Source organism: Rhea pennata, chromosome 13 (genome assembly GCF_028389875.1).
Source record: "Rhea pennata isolate bPtePen1 chromosome 13, bPtePen1.pri, whole genome shotgun sequence".
Taxonomy (NCBI): Eukaryota; Metazoa; Chordata; class Aves; order Rheiformes; family Rheidae; genus Rhea; species Rhea pennata.
In genome coordinates, this window is record NC_084675.1 from 19,774,810 (window position 1) to 19,793,717 (window position 18,908).

General features: G+C 38.0%; 1 protein-coding gene across 2 annotated transcripts in view; it reads left to right on the top strand.

Annotated features, from left to right (window-relative positions):
* CDH13 (cadherin 13) overlaps nucleotides 1-18,908 on the top strand; it is a 480,777-nt gene that overhangs the window by 325,374 nt on the left and 136,495 nt on the right. For both annotated transcript variants that reach the window (XM_062586341.1, XM_062586342.1), the window contains exon 7: nucleotides 9,809-9,987. In XM_062586341.1, coding sequence (XP_062442325.1) covers nucleotides 9,809-9,987 — 179 coding nt within the window. The remainder of the gene's footprint in view (nucleotides 1-9,808; nucleotides 9,988-18,908) is intronic.

Genomic DNA, 18,908 nt, shown 5'->3' on the forward strand with positions numbered 1-18,908 from the left:
AAAACTAGGTAGTTGAAGCAATGGGGTCTTCTGTCTCTGAAGTGTGGCCTTGATCACAGGGCTATTGAAATCTGTAAAAACCTTCCCTTCCCTCCTTAGAAGAATATCTCTATATTGAACAAAATTCTAATGCAGAGCATGCACATCCAAGAAAATGTAGGTTGAGTTTCTTGTTATGCCTGCTACACAGGAACTGTACTTTTACAGTACTTTGCAACATAGACTGAGTGTTACTGTTAATGCATCATACTATTTACTGACATTGTCTTTTAATTTGTTAAATATTATTGCATTTTAATATATTAGTTATCAAACACTTAGTTTTGACACTGCTGTCCTTCATTTTCATGAGATTTATTCTCCATTTGTGAGGGAGAGAAACAAAGCAGTCTGCACAGTTACCCTGATTCTCATTCTTCTTGTAATTCTTGTAAGTATTGAGAACAGTAAGTTTGCTTGATTGGACAGGGTGGAAGTAGCTTTGAGGTGAATGATGGCCAGTTCCCTCCTAGCAGTTCTGGATACAAATAGCTGGCAGTCCCATTTTGCTAACCTAAAAGAAATCTTGGAGACATCTATTTTCTTTTCTTCATTTACCTTGATTAGGAATGTTCCCCTTCTTAGAGGCTAGGAGGAACTGCATATTACTGTCTTTTCTTGAAGAAAGTTAAATCATTAAACTAATTTTGTCTGGTTTATTTTCTGTCTTGGGGCTTAGGGGAATTTCTACCACATTTAAAAGATAATTTCTCATGGGTATTTCTGGAGATGAAATTTACAGCAGGCTTTATATATTTATATTACTTTAAAATTGCTGTCTATTAGGAATTTAAGTTGCTCTGGCTGGAACTATACCACCCAGATAAACAGGGAAGACGAGAAGAATAGGAAACTATTAAAGAAAACGCAGAGAAAAGCTAAAGAAAATATTTGGATTATAAAACAGAGATAAGTGAAAGTTTAGCAGAATATATATTTTTAGTAAGCTCTCTGCTTAGCTGTTCTAGACTATAAAGTTTGCATCTGCATTTAAACAGCTTATGTACGTCTGAAATCAAATTCGAATGATTGCAGGCAGTTCCAATTTTGGATGAGAAGTGGGCAAGCAACATGGTGAGTCCTGTGAGTGGTGAGCATCTCTGACAGCACTTTTGTGCTCAAACAGTTCATATCAAAGGGCTGCAGGAACGAGCAGGTCAGAGGCAAGAGGTGTCGGGTCGCAGATTTTTACCTCTGATAATTGTGTAGAAGGTGGGCAAGGCTCAGCATCCTCTGCCTCCCGTGGTGCAATGACAGGCTGGCAGTGAGCTGGCGGTGTTAGCTGAGACCTACCTCTGCTTGGGGTCTGAGCTAACTTTCTGGCAGATGTTTGCCAAATGTAGTCGTTGTGGTCCTAAGCTACATTGGGACTGTGGAATTTCCTCTGCTTGAGGTTTTTTAAAAAAGAAGCTGGTGATATTCTGTATTTTTTGAACAATAGTCTTGCGTTGTTTTCAGGGAGATGAATTTAGTGATGTTTTAAGGGTCTCATCCGGTCTTTATTTGCTGTGATTTTATGATTGACTTCTTAGACTATGCAAATTGCAGGACCAAATTACAGAATTGGTCCTCTGTGTTTTCTCTGAGAGTGTCTGGGGCTAACTGTTACTCTTTGTGTTTTAGATAGCTTTTCTTTAGCTCATAAATCACTGTTCTGTCATATTCACCTGCTGTGAGATGTTCAATACATATCATTTACATTAAACCATTTACTTCAAGAGAATCTGTTATTGCTTTATGATTTATGCTATCTGACATTTAAGTTTGTTACGAATTGAGAGTTGGGACGTTAGAGTGGTGGGACTTTTTATAGCTTGTGGTCGTTATCCAAGAGGTAATTCATGCATTTTTTTAATAGATTTTACTGGTCAAAAGGGAACTAGACAGGCAAATTCTCCATTTTTACTCCTGATGCTGAATTAAGATAGAATCCTAGTTATGAATAAACCTGCTCAGCAGAAGGCAGACCTGTAGGTAGGGGCTGCATGGTGGAAAGAGCCTCTGATGGCAGTAGAGCGGTCACTGCGCCTGTCTGTCCATGTTTGCCTTTATCCTTTCACCTGGAGATTTAAATCCACATTTAAGAAAGTGTAAACTTATTTTGGGAAAACATCATGGCACTTTCTCTCTTAGGAATTCTGTTTGTTAAAGTATTAACGCTCTTTATTTTAAAACGTGAAAAGCTACTATTTTTTAAAGGTCGAGAAGCTCAACAGGTACTCTGAAACAGAGCAGAATATTTCACCGACCAGCTCTGTTCCTCGTGCATAGGAGTCTTTTATAGCTGTGTCACCACCCATCAAGATTTCTGTTGTTATTTCTGTTCTTGTATATGTTCAGATGAGAGTACAGTAAGCAATACGGTCGATGTAGAGCAAACCCAGCCTATTGCTTTTCCTTGACAAACTGACTGCTGGAAAATACAATTTATTTTTGAGTTTGCCTATAGATGCACAATGAAAAGAAACTGGCACATTAAAGTAAAAAGCCAGCTGAACAAGCTAACTTTAAATGTGTTTCTGCCTGTCTGTGTGCCAGCCAGTCCCTCATAGCTTTTGATCTCATCACTGAGTTTCACTAAATTTTCTGGTAGAAGTTCATTGAAGAGGTCTCTTAAATTCATGTAAGCCTCATGAAAATAAGAGAGGAGAAAGACTCTGTTAATGGCCTTGCTGAGGGAATGACCGACTTTAGTCTTCCTTAGACATCATCTTATCCATGCAAGTGATGAGCCTTTGGACAATCCTGATAGAAAATGAAACTTTGTTGGTTTTAATCCTCATGGAACTGCGTATTTCATGCTCCCTGTAGTCTATCAGACAAATACATAAGCTACATGCAATTTTTGTTGGGAAAGAGTGCGTAGTGTTTATAACGTAAGTTATCTGCATCAGGGACTATGGATTTTGTATTTGGTATTCTCTCTTAGCGTTATGATTGTGGAAGGATAAATAATCCTCTCCTTGCTTCACAATGTCTTATGTCTACATACAAGAAAGTTTAACGTGTATATAGGTTGTTACAAAACCTCATAATTGCTATATTCTGCTAACATAAGCATGATTTGGGAATCCTAGACTGGGCTAACCATTTTCAATGTTTTCACCCAACAATCTTTCCCTAAGTAAAGAAGTATTCATGGTACTAGAGACAAAGCAGAATATACTGGAGTATCATCCATGTCATGAAACTTCAACTAGTGCAAGTTTATCGACTGCCAATGCAGGTATCGCAGCCTTGCTGGAGCAGCTGATCCCTAAAAGCGTTGTTTTCAGCTACATAGTGTTCTAACTCACAGTGTTTATAGGGGGACAGTATTGCATCTAACTCATTCTTGACCCCATCCGTGGATAATTTCTTCTACTAAAACAGCTACATTACTCACGAGGAAAAAAGTTTGAATCCTGGTACTCCAAAAGGTTGACCCTGCCCATACATCTTAATTGAATGTTATGATGAAATAGTAAGAAATGTCCCATTTCTTCCTCTGTTTATATGCCTTCTGGCCACATTACCTCTTTATAAATAGTAGTATTCCTTAGTAGTTCTTCATCTCTAAGTAACACTCAAGTTCCTTTTGCGTGTCAACAGCAGTTGATCTTTTTCATCCCGCAACTGTTATTTCTGCAGTGCGTCTCTCCGCTCCTACTGCTTGCAGCTTCTTGGCATGTGCTGTGCGCTGATCAGGGGTGCCATCTAAGCTCTAGTTTTAAAAGTACATATATATCTTGTATTTACCAGACATCTAAATAAATGATGCAAAAATGTGCCGTAGAGAAGGAAATTATTGCCATATACAAATCTAAGATATGCTAAAAGACTGAACTCGTTAATTCTTACTAAATGTCTCCTCTATTCATCAAGGCCTTTAAGTTTTTAATAACATGCATAAGTTAATAACTGTAGTTGCAATTCAAATGCACTTGATTGGAGACATAATAAACCTTTCTTCTTCTATTTGTTTTGCTTCCCTGGGGCTTGTTGTCTTTAAAATAAAAAATGACAGTCAAACATGTAATTAGTTATGATGAATACAGTAGTCAGGAGAGTATCCTTCTTTGCTCCATTTTCGAAAAGTTGTTGTTGTTGTGCTTTTTTTTTAACAGCAATAAATGTAAAGTAATGTAAAAGTGCTTGAGAGATGTTGGTAACTCTTGATTTCTCCTCTTTTCTTACTGTGTCCTGCTATTCTTTGTCATATTTTTTCCTGTTAAAAATAGCCTTGTTTCTTAAAAGTGTATTATTGTAGAACTGATTTTGAATGTACAGAGGTACATAGAGCTCTCTGAAATTGTGAAGAATATGGGAAGAAAACTCAGCAACCTGGTCCCATTAATGATGAAAATGGACTCTCCCTTCCTATAGCACGATGGCAGATATGAAACACACTGAATGTGCAGTGGGGACTTGCAGAAGGAAGTTATGTCGTTTAGTTCTGTGCAATAACAAACTCAAATTAGTACAAACTAAAGATCTTGTGCCAGCTAAGGAAAAGATACAGTTTTACTTCCATATTAGATATAATGGAACTGTTTATCAGTTTAGAGCTGACTTAAACAGCAAGACACTATGGGTGAAATTCTCATTTTGCCTAATCATTTTTAAAATATCTCAGCGACGTAACCTAGCCTGGAGAGGGGAATACGTATAATTTATGTCCACTTTTAGACCCCTTCCCTTGTCAGCACAGTGTAAGTGAATTGCGATGGGAAAGAGATTCTGATCCTGTGTTATGATTTATTCTGCTCTTGTTCCATACCTGCTAAACAGAAGTCCAGATATAACTCTATTTAGTTGAGAACTTAGCAGTGAGAATTCAAATCACAGCGCAACATGCACAGTTTTCCTGGGCGCAAAGGAGTGTTTTGCTGGTTCACTCAGACCTCTGGAAGACGCCTTGGAAGCAGCCTGCTTCGTACCCAACTGCCTACTGCGCATTGAAGGGGAGGTTCAGCCCTGTGTCTCTGTGCACATTATTCCAGGATCACATATCAGCTATGAAGGACCTCAACGATTTGTTGATGATAGTATCTGTTTAATCTTTTAGTTAATTTCTCCAAAAGATATTTTGAAAACAAACTGTGTATTTACTACTTAGAAGATGGGGAAAATAGGTATAAGGAAGCTGAAAATCAGATTTTAAAATTGAGATCTAATGTTGAGTGTCAACAACGCGAGCAAACTTTAGTCTGAGTAATTTGAGCACTGCAGCTCTCGTGAACTTAAAACTGTTGAATCCTTAAATTGGACAGTATTTTTAGTGTTAACATCCCAACTCAGAGCCTTCTTTTAAGGTTATGTGCTAAAGACACTTGTTCACATAGGAAGTCTAGCTAGAAATAGGCTTCATTTCCACTGTAGTCCCATCGTTTATTGTAAATTCATTATTTTTAATAACAATAAATTGCACTTTAACATAACAGTAGCAAAAGTTACCATAAGAGATTCATTTGAGCTGTGTGAAAAAGGTAAAATCTCTGTTCATTTTGCCAGATAAGAGTTTTGAAAGTAGCACCTTGGTAAAATCTTCAATGAGTCACATTGTAAGACAGAAATAGAAGTGCTTGTGTTGCTCACTAATACTCTCAGAAAAACAAGGACCTGAGCACAATGCGTGTCAGCATAACGTTCAATTTTACGTGACAAAACCTACTACTTGGCCAGCTGGGAGAAGAGGAGATGTAGAAGAGTCACCGCTTGCGCGGGAATCGTGGCAGGGGGCGGGCACAAAGTCCTCAGCTCACCTGGCAGCTGAACATAAAAATAAAAATAATTTTTTAAAAAAAGGAAGAGGGACCTTTAGTAGTAATCAGTCTCATCCATCAGCTGAACTGTTCCTGAGGTTCTCTTGGAATCCTGACAACCCCCCCCAAAAAAAAAAAAAAAAAAAAAAAAAAAAAAAAAAAAAAAAAGAGAGAGAGAGAAAAAGAGAGAGAGAGAGAAAGAAATAGAAAGGTTATTAAGAAGTAAATAACAAAATGCCAAAGAGCTTTTCCCAAGAAGCCATCTGCTCCAATCACCACCAAACTGTGCAAGCACTGTGCTTTACTTCTCGGTGCCCCAGGGGAGTTATTCGCCAATATTTCCAAGCCAACTTATAGGCCAAACGAGCAATCAGCAGATTGATAGCTGCAGCCGTTAGAGCAATGACTTGGCTAGTGAAATACATATCTGATCGATGAGGAACTCTAGGAGGTGTAAGCGGAAGGTTTGAATGATTATGGTAATAGCAGAACTGCCCAGAAGGTGTGACAAATAAAGCATGAATATTGAAATATGCTGAGGCTTAGCTATACCTTTACTGTGAGAGACTGCTTCAAGTGAGCGTCAGCACATCAGCAGCAGAACTATAAAGTTGCTGATTTTGCAGACATTTGTTCCTCAGCTTGATAAGTTAATATATATTGTTTAACATGATAATGTAGCAAGCTGTTGTTTTGTGGCTTGAAAGCCAGCTGCGTTTGATTGATGCCAGGAATGGAAGTATTTATAAAATGACACTGAATTAGAAGTAGTCAGTTTATGGGTATAGGGAAATGAATCTTTTATGAAGAATAAAACTTTATGATGAAGGAGTAATACTGAGGAAGTATGCATCTTGAATTAAACTCTCTTGGACTGGAGTCTGTGCTGTAAAGCCTTTTCAAATAAAAGTTTGTGTCTAGGATATAGACTAGGTACCACTGTGCTTTTGAACTCACAGGTTGGTTTGCAAACTTGTTTGTGAGCACAAGAGCATGAGGAGCTGTATTTCTGAAAACAAGCTGCTCTCGGGCATGACACCCACATTCAGTTCAGCAAAAGGTTTCTTTTTTCTTTTCAGCTGGGTTATTTGGCAGCACCTCTGGATGTTTGAGTAATGCAAGCATATAGGCAATGTTTAAAGAGCTGTAGTTCAATATATTGATGTTTGTGAACGGATTACAGATACAACCTTGTACCAACATCTCAAACCCTTAGTCAAAGGCAAGGCAGAAACAAATGGATCTAACTGCTGATAGCTTTCCTCCTGGAGCTAACGTCTCTATGCGATCCGAATGTAAAATTCTGCTCTTCTGCGATGCTGGTATTTTGCACGTGTTTGCACAGGAGGAATGATTGCGCAGAGCGAGATAACATCCGCTGACCAGAAAGGCTGAAGAACCGCTGGCAAATCAGAGTCCGATTCAGCTGTATGTCAAGCTGGTTTTATGCCAGAGTAACTAGAGATCTGGTGATTTATGCCAGATCAGATCTTACAATCTGTATGTGCCTTCCAAAGTCTTATTGCTAGAAATATTGCAGTAGACCTCTCTAGGACCACTGTATAAATGGGATTCCGACATGAGTATATATACATTTCTATCAGATTCTAAATCTCTGTTGAGCATCAATTTATCTGAGAGATTAATAATGGTAGGAATTTATATTCATTTAAAATACATTTTGATGTACTTGAAGACCGTGGCATCCACTAAACTGTGTTTTCACAGAAGAGTTATGTACCAAATCCCATTGAATTTCAGTAGTATTTCAGTACTTTTTAAGATCCCTTGAAGATTTGCCTTAATTCTTATTTATTTCACTGAATCACATGGCTTTGTAGATTTTCATGACCCACATTATCTACCGCAAATAAATGAACTTTCTCAAATACAATGACTACCTAAAAATTAGCACAGCCTGTCTAAAGTTCTCTGTACTTGCGAAGAGAATCTTCGTTCTTCAAAGCAGAAAACATCTATTTTTCTTCTGAAGAAGTCTCAGACAAAGTAGGTGAAATATCAGGGCTAGGATCGTCTTGTAAAATTGGAAACATGGCATGGCATCCAGTGGTAAGCTGCTTTTTGAGCTGTCTGACCTTTAATCACTGGTGAGTAAAACCAACATGCTGTCACATCTCCGTTATATTTCTCAAGGGGGTAACTCTGCCTGAAGTAGCAATGAAGCAAAACCTCCGAGAGCTTAAATTCAAGGTCACTAGAACAAGAGGCAATACTTTGTACTCTGAGCAGTGTAACGCAAGAAAATAAAAAGAGGAAACATCTAAACAAGTCAGTTGTGTTTGTCTAACAGTGAGCCAGGCAGTTATGCCAGCCAATAAATGAAGTTGTTTTTGTTTTTGCCTTTTCAGCAGCATTCCATTTTTGTTTCATTCCTAAGTCATCTATGCTTGAAGACCTTCTGAAAGAAACTCACTGTTTATCATTGCAGATGAATGATCTCCATTTCTGTTCTGTGGACAGTGTCAATGTAATATCAGCTTTGGCTTTGTAGAAGAAGGCTTTAATCCCTTGTAGTTATATTGCCGTGGGAGGCTATATGGGCACTGAGAGCAGATCGTACGGTCTTGCAGACCTGTTGTGAAATGGAAATGCATTTGAAATATATTTCATTGTGATGTTTTAAAGTAATGCTTGCCTATTGAGCATCTATGGAGGAAAAAAAAAAAGGGTTAGCTACCACATAAAAATTTAACTCTAACAGAAGAAATTATGATAGACTGATATTGTGGTTCACACATTGAATAATATGGTTTCAGTACTAAGCTACTTAAATGCAAATTGCATCGTTCATGGACTTTGATGAATTATTTTTGTTGGGATTTTTAGGCAAAAGAAGAGATACCTTCTTGGACTCCCAATTAGAATTTGTAGAAGTTTTGCTAATATCTTTTGCATTAATTTGCTGCTTTACTTTGATTCAGCATGCTAATTAGTTTGTTGATTTGATCATGACTTTTTTTCTTATTTGACAGGATTTTATTGTTTGTTCAGGTTAATGTTCTCAGAAATACTTTACTACGTTTAGTTAGATTATTTTACAATCTAACTATGCCTACGTTTACACCTATAAATGAACTGATTAAGAAACTGTAGTGATCTAAGAGTGAATATCCCAGGGCTGAGCCCAGGTGTCTGAACACTTCTTTTCTTGGGTTCCCACTATACTGTACAAATGGAATGAAAAATGCTATGGTATAATTTTATAGGCACGCCAGAGGCTGGCATAGGGAAGATGTCTGAGGGAGACGATGCAGGAGTATGTGCTGCACCAGCGAACAGGAGAATTAGCAGCACCTCGGTCCTCCCTGTTGATGTGATGTGGAAGAGGATGGGAGTCTTTTTTCTCTGCACATCATTTAAGATGCTGTGCACAGAGTGTTCACCCTATAGCATGTCTCTTTGCTCTAGAATTTTCATCTTAGAAACAACTTCCTCACTGCAAGGCTAGCCTAGCGATGGAGTCTTTTTGTATTGAGGCTGATATAGAGTAAGATCATTAATTCAATCAGATTGAAACTAGAATAAAGTAGGGCTTAGTCGTGATTGAATTTGTCTTATTGACAGAAGATTTATAATGTCCAACCGATTCTGAAACTGTGCTCAAACTATTCTGAAACTTTAAGGTGAAAATAGAGACCTTTGTCTTACTTTAGCGCCTTCAACTTGGCTATCCTGTCGACTTTCTGCCAGTAGAAGTCAAAGTGCGGAAGATACGCCTGTAGTTCATTTAGTGAAATGCGATTAATGTAGATGGTAACAAATACGTGGAACTTGTGTTGGAGTCATTTGTCTGCTGTGGACTAGAAACGCATCTTCTGTTGTTGGCTCAGTAGCAAGTAAAAATAAGACAAACGAAATTACAGATTAACTACGGAGTGAAGTTACTTAGTGGTCTCACTGAGATAATTATGTTTTATACCCACGTTGATTCTCACGTGTGAAAGCAGAATAATTTTACGTGTCCTCCCTAATTGCATTCTGTTGTCTTTCCACCTTTCCTGCAGGAACTACCGTGATGCGGATGACAGCATTTGATGCTGACGACTCTAGCACAGACAACGCTCTTCTGCGCTATAATATACTTAAACAGACGCCTACCAAACCGTCTCCAAACATGTTCTATATCGATCCAGAGAAGGGGGACATTGTCACAGTGGTGTCACCGGTACTGTTGGATCGTGAGGTAAGTGAACGCTTTCCGATCATCAGCCTGACAGCTTGACATTTGTGCTTATAATCATCACCTGGGATGCGAAGACAGGTTCAGTGTGCCTTGGGAACAGCGGTTTAGATGTTAAATTTTGTCAAATCTTTACATAGCACTATCTTTTATTTTGGTATAAGAAGTTGTCTGTTGTGATCTGGTTGTTCAACGTTCTGGATAAGACATCTGGTGTTGGGTGCTGAGGGTAAAGATCCTAGGAATAAATGGAATTTGACCTATAGTTATCAATTAACTGTTTGGAAACGAACAAAAAAAAATAATTGTGTGTACAGCCTGCCATGAGTTTGCGCTGGTCATAGTTCGGTCTTTTAAATGCTTCCCTAGAATTTTCTTTTTTGTTGTATGGAATTAGTGGAATGATTATATATACGTTGATATAATGATGCTCTAAACAGTAAATCTGTAAATCAGCAGTTCCCTTGGTCACATACCCCAAGTACTCTCTTAGGTGCCTGGTGATGACAGAGTTTTACTTGCAGGCTCCTTCAGGCAAATCCAAAGATCTCAACTTTTCACCGATAACTGTTGTTTCGTTTTAAGTACCTGTGATGATTTACTGAGCTTTTTTAAATGTTAGATATAGGACTCAGCAATATATTCAATATTCAGCACCTATTTTTCATTTTGACCAGGTGTAAGTGATGCCCATGCCACTTCCCATTTTATGTGACTTCAATTTTTGTACAAGCTTTTCCAACAACAGATATTCAATAGGTAAAACATACACTCCAGTAAAACTATGTTCTTGGCTTGTAGATCTGTCTTTTAAATTCAGAATGATTCCAATTCTTTCATTCTTCTCTGTGTGGGCAGAGAATCGTGCCCAAATGAAGATATATAAAATCACTGTCTTTATGCCCCAAGTTTCTTTTCTAACTTCATTGTTTAAGTTCAAAAGCTTTATGCTATTTTCTAAAGTCAGTTTAGGTATTTTTATTCCTAATAGGTAACCATTCCCCAGATTAAACCAATTTACACAAAATTGAAAAATCAATGGAAGGGAATGAACATGCCTGCTTTTCCTAGTATCTTCCAAAGGTCACTGGTGATTCATGAAATAGTGATGCTGTCCCCATGCAAGAAATCTAGCCTCAATCGAACAGGTATTATTGCTGGGTAGTATATCCTGAAAGCAAGATCTGAATTCCCGATGATTTTTAATAATAGTTGATTCAATACCTTTACTTTGAAGGTGGCATGGCAAACTGCAGTCTCGTTGAAACTACAAAGTAATTTTTGTTCTTGCTGCAAATGCTGAGTGTTTTATGAGCCAGAATATAAGGCTGTGTAAAATCTTAACACTAAAAAGCATTATCTGCAGTAAAATTTTGGTCTAATATTGACTTTTCAGGTGAAAGGCTTGGAGAAAAAGTGTAAGTTTTCTATTTCTGCACAAGTTGCTCTGTGTTGTGCCATGACCTCTGTTGTCTTAGCGGGTTCAGCCTCTTTTCCCCCTTCCTGCTTGCGTATATCTCGTGCAGCAGCTGGTATTCATGCCTCCTTCGCTTCGACCCCTGGAGTTAGTCATTCACAAGAAAAGATGTGTAACAGCTGTTTTTAATCATAATAATAGCTTTTAGGAGCAAGTAGCCTAATAATCCTATTCCAAATAATTCAGGGTAGCAACGTAATCCCAATACTGTAACTATCTCTAGATGTTTCACCAGCTCATGAAATCGAATTGTTGCAGAAGGATCATCTCTGCCTCAGGTAGGGAGAGAAAAAGTAACACCTTGTGGAGGGAAGGTCTGCCCAGCTGCTGCGTTGGCGTGGGGTGAGAAGATATGCGTGTCACCAGGCCTGGAGAAGTGACTCTGGGCATGCTGGGAAACTGGTGGCCAGGATGGAGTCCTGCTTGCACCCTCTCTGTACCATACCAGCGCCTCTTGCTTTTCCATCTTTCAATAGCTATATTATTTTTTATTTGAATCGTAAAACCTGTTTGAGTGCCAGTCAAAAGTGAATTTTCTTAGTTATTCCTGGTAGGTGTATTGATTAGCCCTGGACAACAATTGAGTAGCTGAATTTGAGATTAAAATTTCTTTAGAATGGACATGGAGAGGGGAAAAAGCTATTTATCGTTACTCATGTGTATGCACTAGAGGATGATATAAACTGTTTTACAGTGAGATAAAATGCTGATAAAAGTTATTCTTGTTTTCCATCTCTATTAATAATTTTAATCATTGCTAGATGCTGATGCTTTTGGGAAGCCTTCTGTTTCGCTTCAGTTACATCAACAGGATGTAAATTGCTGTTTTTTAAGTATCATTTTTTTCATGTTCATGTATCAGAGGGAACAAGAAAACGGGGGTATTGTCCGGTGGGAGATACTGAGTGTGGAGATGCAATGTATCTGGAAGTTTTTGAACATACACTATGATCTGTATTATTTTTCCAGACTTTTATGTTTTGAGAGTGGTTACCATAATATAGTCTTGGAATTTCTTGTTTCAGTGCAATGAATCAAAACCTAGGTATTCAGCCTAAAGTAAAACAAAATTTGGTCATCTAGATAGCTTAGATATCTGATTCAATATATGTGGGAGAATCTCAGCTTGCGAAAGTAAACACTTAGGTTAATTTTAAGGAGATAAAAAATCAAATGTTTTTTTTCTTTGACTTGCAGATATTAGGTCTCTTTCTATGCATACATAGATATATATGTACTCTTTGTTTATATCATAAATATATATAAAAACATATGTTCTCTATTTATAAATACAGAGAGTATGGAGATGAGAAGGCTCCAAGTGGTGTCAAGCGACCTCTCCCCCATGTGTGATTGCAGAGTGGTTCTGTGTGTCAGCGAGAAGGAATACAAACCCTGAATTAGTTGCACTCTCTTTAGGACTGTCTTCTTTCTATACTAGAAATACGTATCTAGAAATATGAAGGGGGTTGAGGTCTTTTCTCTGGGTTGCCTTCCTGCTTTCAGATCCCCCAGCAGGAGCAGTTATTTTGATTGTTCGGAAGATATGTCAAACGTGACACAGTATCAAAATTTTGTAGAGTGGCGAGATATCGTGTCTTAAGATCTTACAGCGGCATCCAGTTTCCGTGAATCAGGGTTTCCATAACTTCCGCAGTAACTGGACTTTTTTTTTTTCTTTTTTTTTGACAAGTCTGGGTGTTTGATTTAGCATGGATGGGTGAAAGTGTTTGCCTTGGCACTCTTTCCACAGTGTAGTATCACCTACAAAAGTGTTAAGCGAAAAAGTCATTCCCTCCTGTATGCAGAAGAAGGCATGTTGGGTGATCCGCCAGGTTACATCCAACAAGCTGCTGATGCCTGGTGCCATCTGTTGATAAGAGCTGGGAGTGCTTCAGGCCTCCAGAGAAAGGCTCAGCACCTTGCAGGATTTGTCTGGCCTGAATCGATCTGTATTTTTATTTATAAATTTTTCAGATTCAACATTGTTTACAGAAGTGCATGCGCCTCAGGGTTTGCAGCAAAACTTAGATAATTTATCGAAGAACATCCATTTTCATTTTGAGAAGGCAGGTTAGGACATATTTTTGAAGATTAATGTGCATTTTTTCATGTGGGAGTTAAGCATCCTTGAATATGTCAGCAGGAAAGATTGAAGAGTGTGAGGGGGCAAATTATACCTCCAGATATCCTCTGGAGAATACATTTTGATTCATAGATTCACAGGAGAAGGATGCTCTCCACCAAAGCGTATGGTCTAAATGACCCGAAGTCGAGCACAGCAGATTAAAAAAAAAAGAAAAAAAAAAAAAAAAGGAATCTTAAGGAAATGTCCTGAGTTTTGTTTTTCAGGGATGGAGAGACCATTGCAAAGTGACACTTGCCTGCAGTGAAAGAAAAATAATACACCTCATTTGCATAGGAGAAAACACTTGTGCTCCTGTAGAATCAACTCTTTTTCAACTTTCTTGATGAAATAATAATCAGTTTTTCTGCTTATCTACAGTGCTGTTTTGCCAGTTACAGACCCTGACTCTGTAAGAAAATAGCTCTTTGATTTGTAGAGTATGACTATACAGTGACTATATATGACTATATAGTATGACTATAGTACTATTAGAAAACTACCACCATAGTTGGTGACTGAATTACTTTACTCCTCAGAGTTTGAGGAATAGTGTGCTTTTGCTTTTATTAGGAACTGCTGTGCTTAATCTGGAATTTGGAGTTAAACGATGATTTGAGATGTCTACTATATGCTGGACTGTATGCTTTTGCAAATGCCTTTAAACATCGCTTCTCAGGAAAACCAGTTCACACACATGAGAAACTCTGGGCTGATTTCAGTGGAATAAAAGGTCGGGCGATCTCCAGAGAGGCTGACTCTCCGTGACCCTCTTAAGCCGCACTAGCGTCTTCTAGATCTTGAATGCTTTTGAAGCAGTGTTGGTGCATCAAACTACCATCGCTTATGTCATGTATACCTCTCGCTCTCCTTATTACCTGAAATCACAGAGCTGATAGCTTTCTGCTGTGAACCACCAGAAACCTGGAGTTAGACTAGCTGATGTTTATGCAGATGGCTTGCAATCACGGAATCGTTTGCTAAGCCTCCTGCTTGCCTGGATGCCTCGAGCTTTTAACAAAAGCAAACAAAAGCACTGTTTAACAATTGGCAAATACCCATTCCTGCCTATGCATTGATGAATGACTGTACGTTGGCTAGCAGTTTTTCAAGTCAACAGCAGTCCACTGATACGTATTCACCAATATGTTGCTTGCATGAGAGAATGAATGAGTGCATAAATGTTGTTTACAGTATTCAACTGGCTCTTCTGTGATAAGTAAATCATAGTGTTCTTGTTGATAGGACTTAATTTCTCTGAAGAGAGCATGGTAGGAAATAGAAAATGCTGGTCCACTTCTGCAGATGGCCACTACCCTCTATATTTTTATTTTCCATTTTAGAGATGTGTCTTAAGCAGTCAATGCACTTATTACTTACTCGATCTAAATGCAAATGCCGAGCCAACAGTACACTCTCATTTTTAATGAAAGGTATTAATCTTTTCAGCAAATGCATTACACATTTGATCTTCATATTAACCTCTAAAATATTCATATTTACAGTGATTGGAGGCAAACGCATACATTGGAGTACATCAGCTCCGAGTTGGAATAATTGTGTCATTTTGTCTTGTCTTCTCTGACAAACTTCCCTTTCACACACCTTTACCTTATTTTGCGATACAGTAAATCCATAGCTGGACCTCAGTTTCTATGGTCTGTTTTTTTTTTTTTTTTTTTTTAAGGATAGATATGGCAATATCTCTTATTTTTTTTTCCGCTTCTAATACAAGGCAAACAAGGGGTTCATCCTCTTCCCCTGATTAATGTGTTCCTGATACTGTTGTTTCTGCTGGGTCCTCAGTCTTTTTCAGAGGTTATTCCACTGTCTACTGTATCTCAAATATGAGTAATTTTTAGGGACATGAAGGAAGTCATATTTGGTCTTTCTAATAATCTTGCTTTGTGATCGATGTCACATTTTGCAGGTCCGTTGAATAAAGTTATGCTGTCTCTCTCCATGTGTCATCTTACATATCGCAAATTAATAATAATCTTTTGAAATACTTTGTTTATAAAATGACAAAGTATTTCAGTATTCAAAGCTCAGTGTGATCAGGATTATAGTGCTGTCAACAAGCACACTGTGTGACTGCAGGCTGATCTCCTGGAGCCGCATTCATGGAGAACAGATGCGTTTCAGCCCTCTTTCCATAGTTGCTGCCTGCACAGCAGTCTCCAAACTATTCACATCTTGAGCAGAGCCTTCTGGCATGGCTCCTTCGTCTGACATACAGCCTCTTGCCACCTCCTTTTACCTCTAGAAATGCCATCGTGATTCCATTTGAAGCCAACTTCATTCTAGCCCCGGAGACTAGATCTGTTTGGATATATGTATATATGTGTATAAACATGTGCACATGTTCATACGTATATACATTTTTTTTTTTTAACAAACCATTTTTTGTCCATTGGAGATACTGGTTCAAAATAAATAGCTTAAAAATGTAAGCTTAGGACAACAAAACATGAACAAGTCAAAATCAAGGATAAAATTAATCTAAATTACAAAAATATTCTTAAATTGACCTAAATCAATTTTTTAGGGTTATTTCCAAATAAAAAAAAAAGCTCAAAGTGTTTTTTTATATTTGATGAGAAGGTTTTGTGTCATTTCAATCTAATTTTTGTAAAATGCATTTACCTCTTCATGTAGAAATTGTTATAAAAGCTGGAATAATATAGTAGTTGCTGCTATCAATAATATAATTGACATTAATAATTTTGCATATTACAACTGGAAAAATGTATTAGAAGTTTGTGGCTTTAAAGTATTTTCAAGACTCTAGGAATATTTGTAATATCCTTGCATTTTATTTGCAAGGAGCTTGCATCTGCAGTGAACATTATTGAAGAGGGCGGAGGAGGGTTTCAATGCTGTAAGAAGGCCCAATCATTGGTTTATGTTAAGTACAAAGCCTGTTTCAAAATATTTGCAACTATGTTGTCATCGAAACAGAAGTCTACTTATTGGGAAAATGAGGGATGGGAAGGAGAAAACTTGTAGTAATAACGCCTAGTTCATGGACAAATGGGCAGAGAGCTGGAAAGTGCTTGTTAGTGAGATGTAAACTCAAAGTTAAGCTAACGATGAACTGCTTTCTTGCATTGCTTAAATGTATGCAGGGAGAAGGAAAGTCTTTTTATGGTGTGTACCAGTAATTTGCAGTGTGTTTCCTGTTGTTTTTGATGAGAGAGTTCATTAACCTGTTCTCAAATCTTGAAAGAGGTTGTATAAAACAACAATAAAAAAGAGGTTGCAGCTGCTTGGCCAGTGGAAGCTCCTGGCCATCACTGGCTGCTCATACCATCCAACCCACATCCTCATATGATTGCTCTTGGGCAGGTTCACCCCATATTAAACTGTGATAATGACTCTCTACACTTTTTTAAGCTTTTTAAACTGTAAGTTAGAGATGGGGTAAATAACACTCAACAGAGCTTAACAAGCAGAGCTTCTGAAGCCCATGTTTTCATGGCCTGCGTCGATGAACTGTGTAAAAAAGCCCAGGCTCCACTCAGAGGAATCTTCTACTTTCTGTCTCCCTCTGTGTTTTATCCTAAGTAGGAGGGAAGAGAAAGAACATTACAGCTCTTCATGGGCACCTTGGAGGTGGGTCACTGGTAGGCTGCTGGCTCCCTCTTCCTCTAGTGTATGTTATCCGTCCCATTGCAGCACAAAAACCATGAACCTCAACTACCAATTACTTAAATCATCATTTTAAAAATATACTCCTGTAGTAGCTTATGTGCTAGGTAGGCTCCGTATTTCTCACAAGAAAAAGTGTGCTGGATTTTCAAACTTTCAGTTTTCAGTTCTTCAATTTTGGATTTTGATATCCTCCCTCCTGTGCTTTGGATTAAGGTTTGTGGCACCACGAGCTCCTGTGGCAGATAGTCTGCTGATCCTCTAGACATATCACTCATCTAAATATCATGAGTTTCTCTGCTGTATTGCAGAAAGATTTTAAAAATGTCTTGCTCAAGACATTTAGTAAGAGGCACTCAAAGCACGATAGCAGCTGTCCATATAGTTTGAATAGAGGCTGATAACTGAAGCGCGTTATCTCGTTTTGTCTAGAGTTTCTTTATTTAAAAAAGAAAAATTGAAAGGAATATTAACTCTAGGATGTCTAGCTATTAAAATCCCGCTGTGACAAATGACAAATCTCAGAGACGGAGTCAAAAAAGAAAAGGGGGGGGGATATACTTAACAGGACAAAATTTCAAGTGATAGATTTTGCTGAAAGAGCTGGGTAAAGCATTGCTAAACTGTCACGTGTTCTACTCACACAAACATCCCCAAAGCTCAGCTACAACAGAAAACAGGAAATCTTAAATCCAGTTTGGGGCCATCCCACGTATTTTGTAGGCTTCTGGGTCAATGTTTTCAGCTCAAGAGAAAGGATTGGAAGGGGCAAAAGCAAAGAAAATCCGAAAGACCCACACTTCCCACGCCTTCGAGTCCTTTCCTGTGGCCAAGGAAATATGCCTGCAAAAGCCAGAAGTAGGTGTCTCTCCCAATGTGCCGTGTAGATTTATTCACCTCTTTCTCTTCAAATATCTCCAGTTTCCAGACAGGTTTTGTTGCCTGAGCAAGATGAATTTTTTCTCACTGTCGAAGTAATAAGGAACAATGTGTGTGAAATACATGTAGTTTAATATTGCTTAAAAAAGGCTTTTGAAGCTTTCTATCTTAAACGTGTGGTTTTTGCACCAAGCACCAATCCTTTTAGAATGTTTTAGTACTTAACCTCTCTGCTGTTCGGAGGGCAAAAAGGAGAACACCTGGGATGGGCCATCCAACCCACATCCTCACATAGTTGCTGCTGGGTAGGTTCACCCCGTATTGGGGCAGGAAGAAGGAAGAAAAACACAAAAAGAATCCGGTTATAAAACTGTAATTTAAATCTTGATTCTGTTCCCAAATTTTTAAATAAAAATAGTGCTATCAGATAAATATATATATATATTTGATGTTTCACTAGTGTAATTCAGAGCTGTTATTGTGGAAGAACTCTGGCATCAGTGCTATTACTTTTGATTCATTCCCGCAAGTGCCAGTCAGATAACAGGTTCATCTTTATCATTTTATTTGACTTTTGTTCATCTTTCTTGTTTTATTATGACTTTCTATTTTTAAAGTGTATGTAGCAAAAGCTATTTAAAATGTGCAGTTTTGTAGGAGATTTTTATCTTAAAATCAACCAGAAAATTCTCCTTGCTCTCTAAATTCTGCGTAACTGTACCTTCCTTTGTGCTAGAGTATCTAAGTACAATAACGTGAATTAAAACAGGGGCTTGCAGCCTTTGCTCTCGG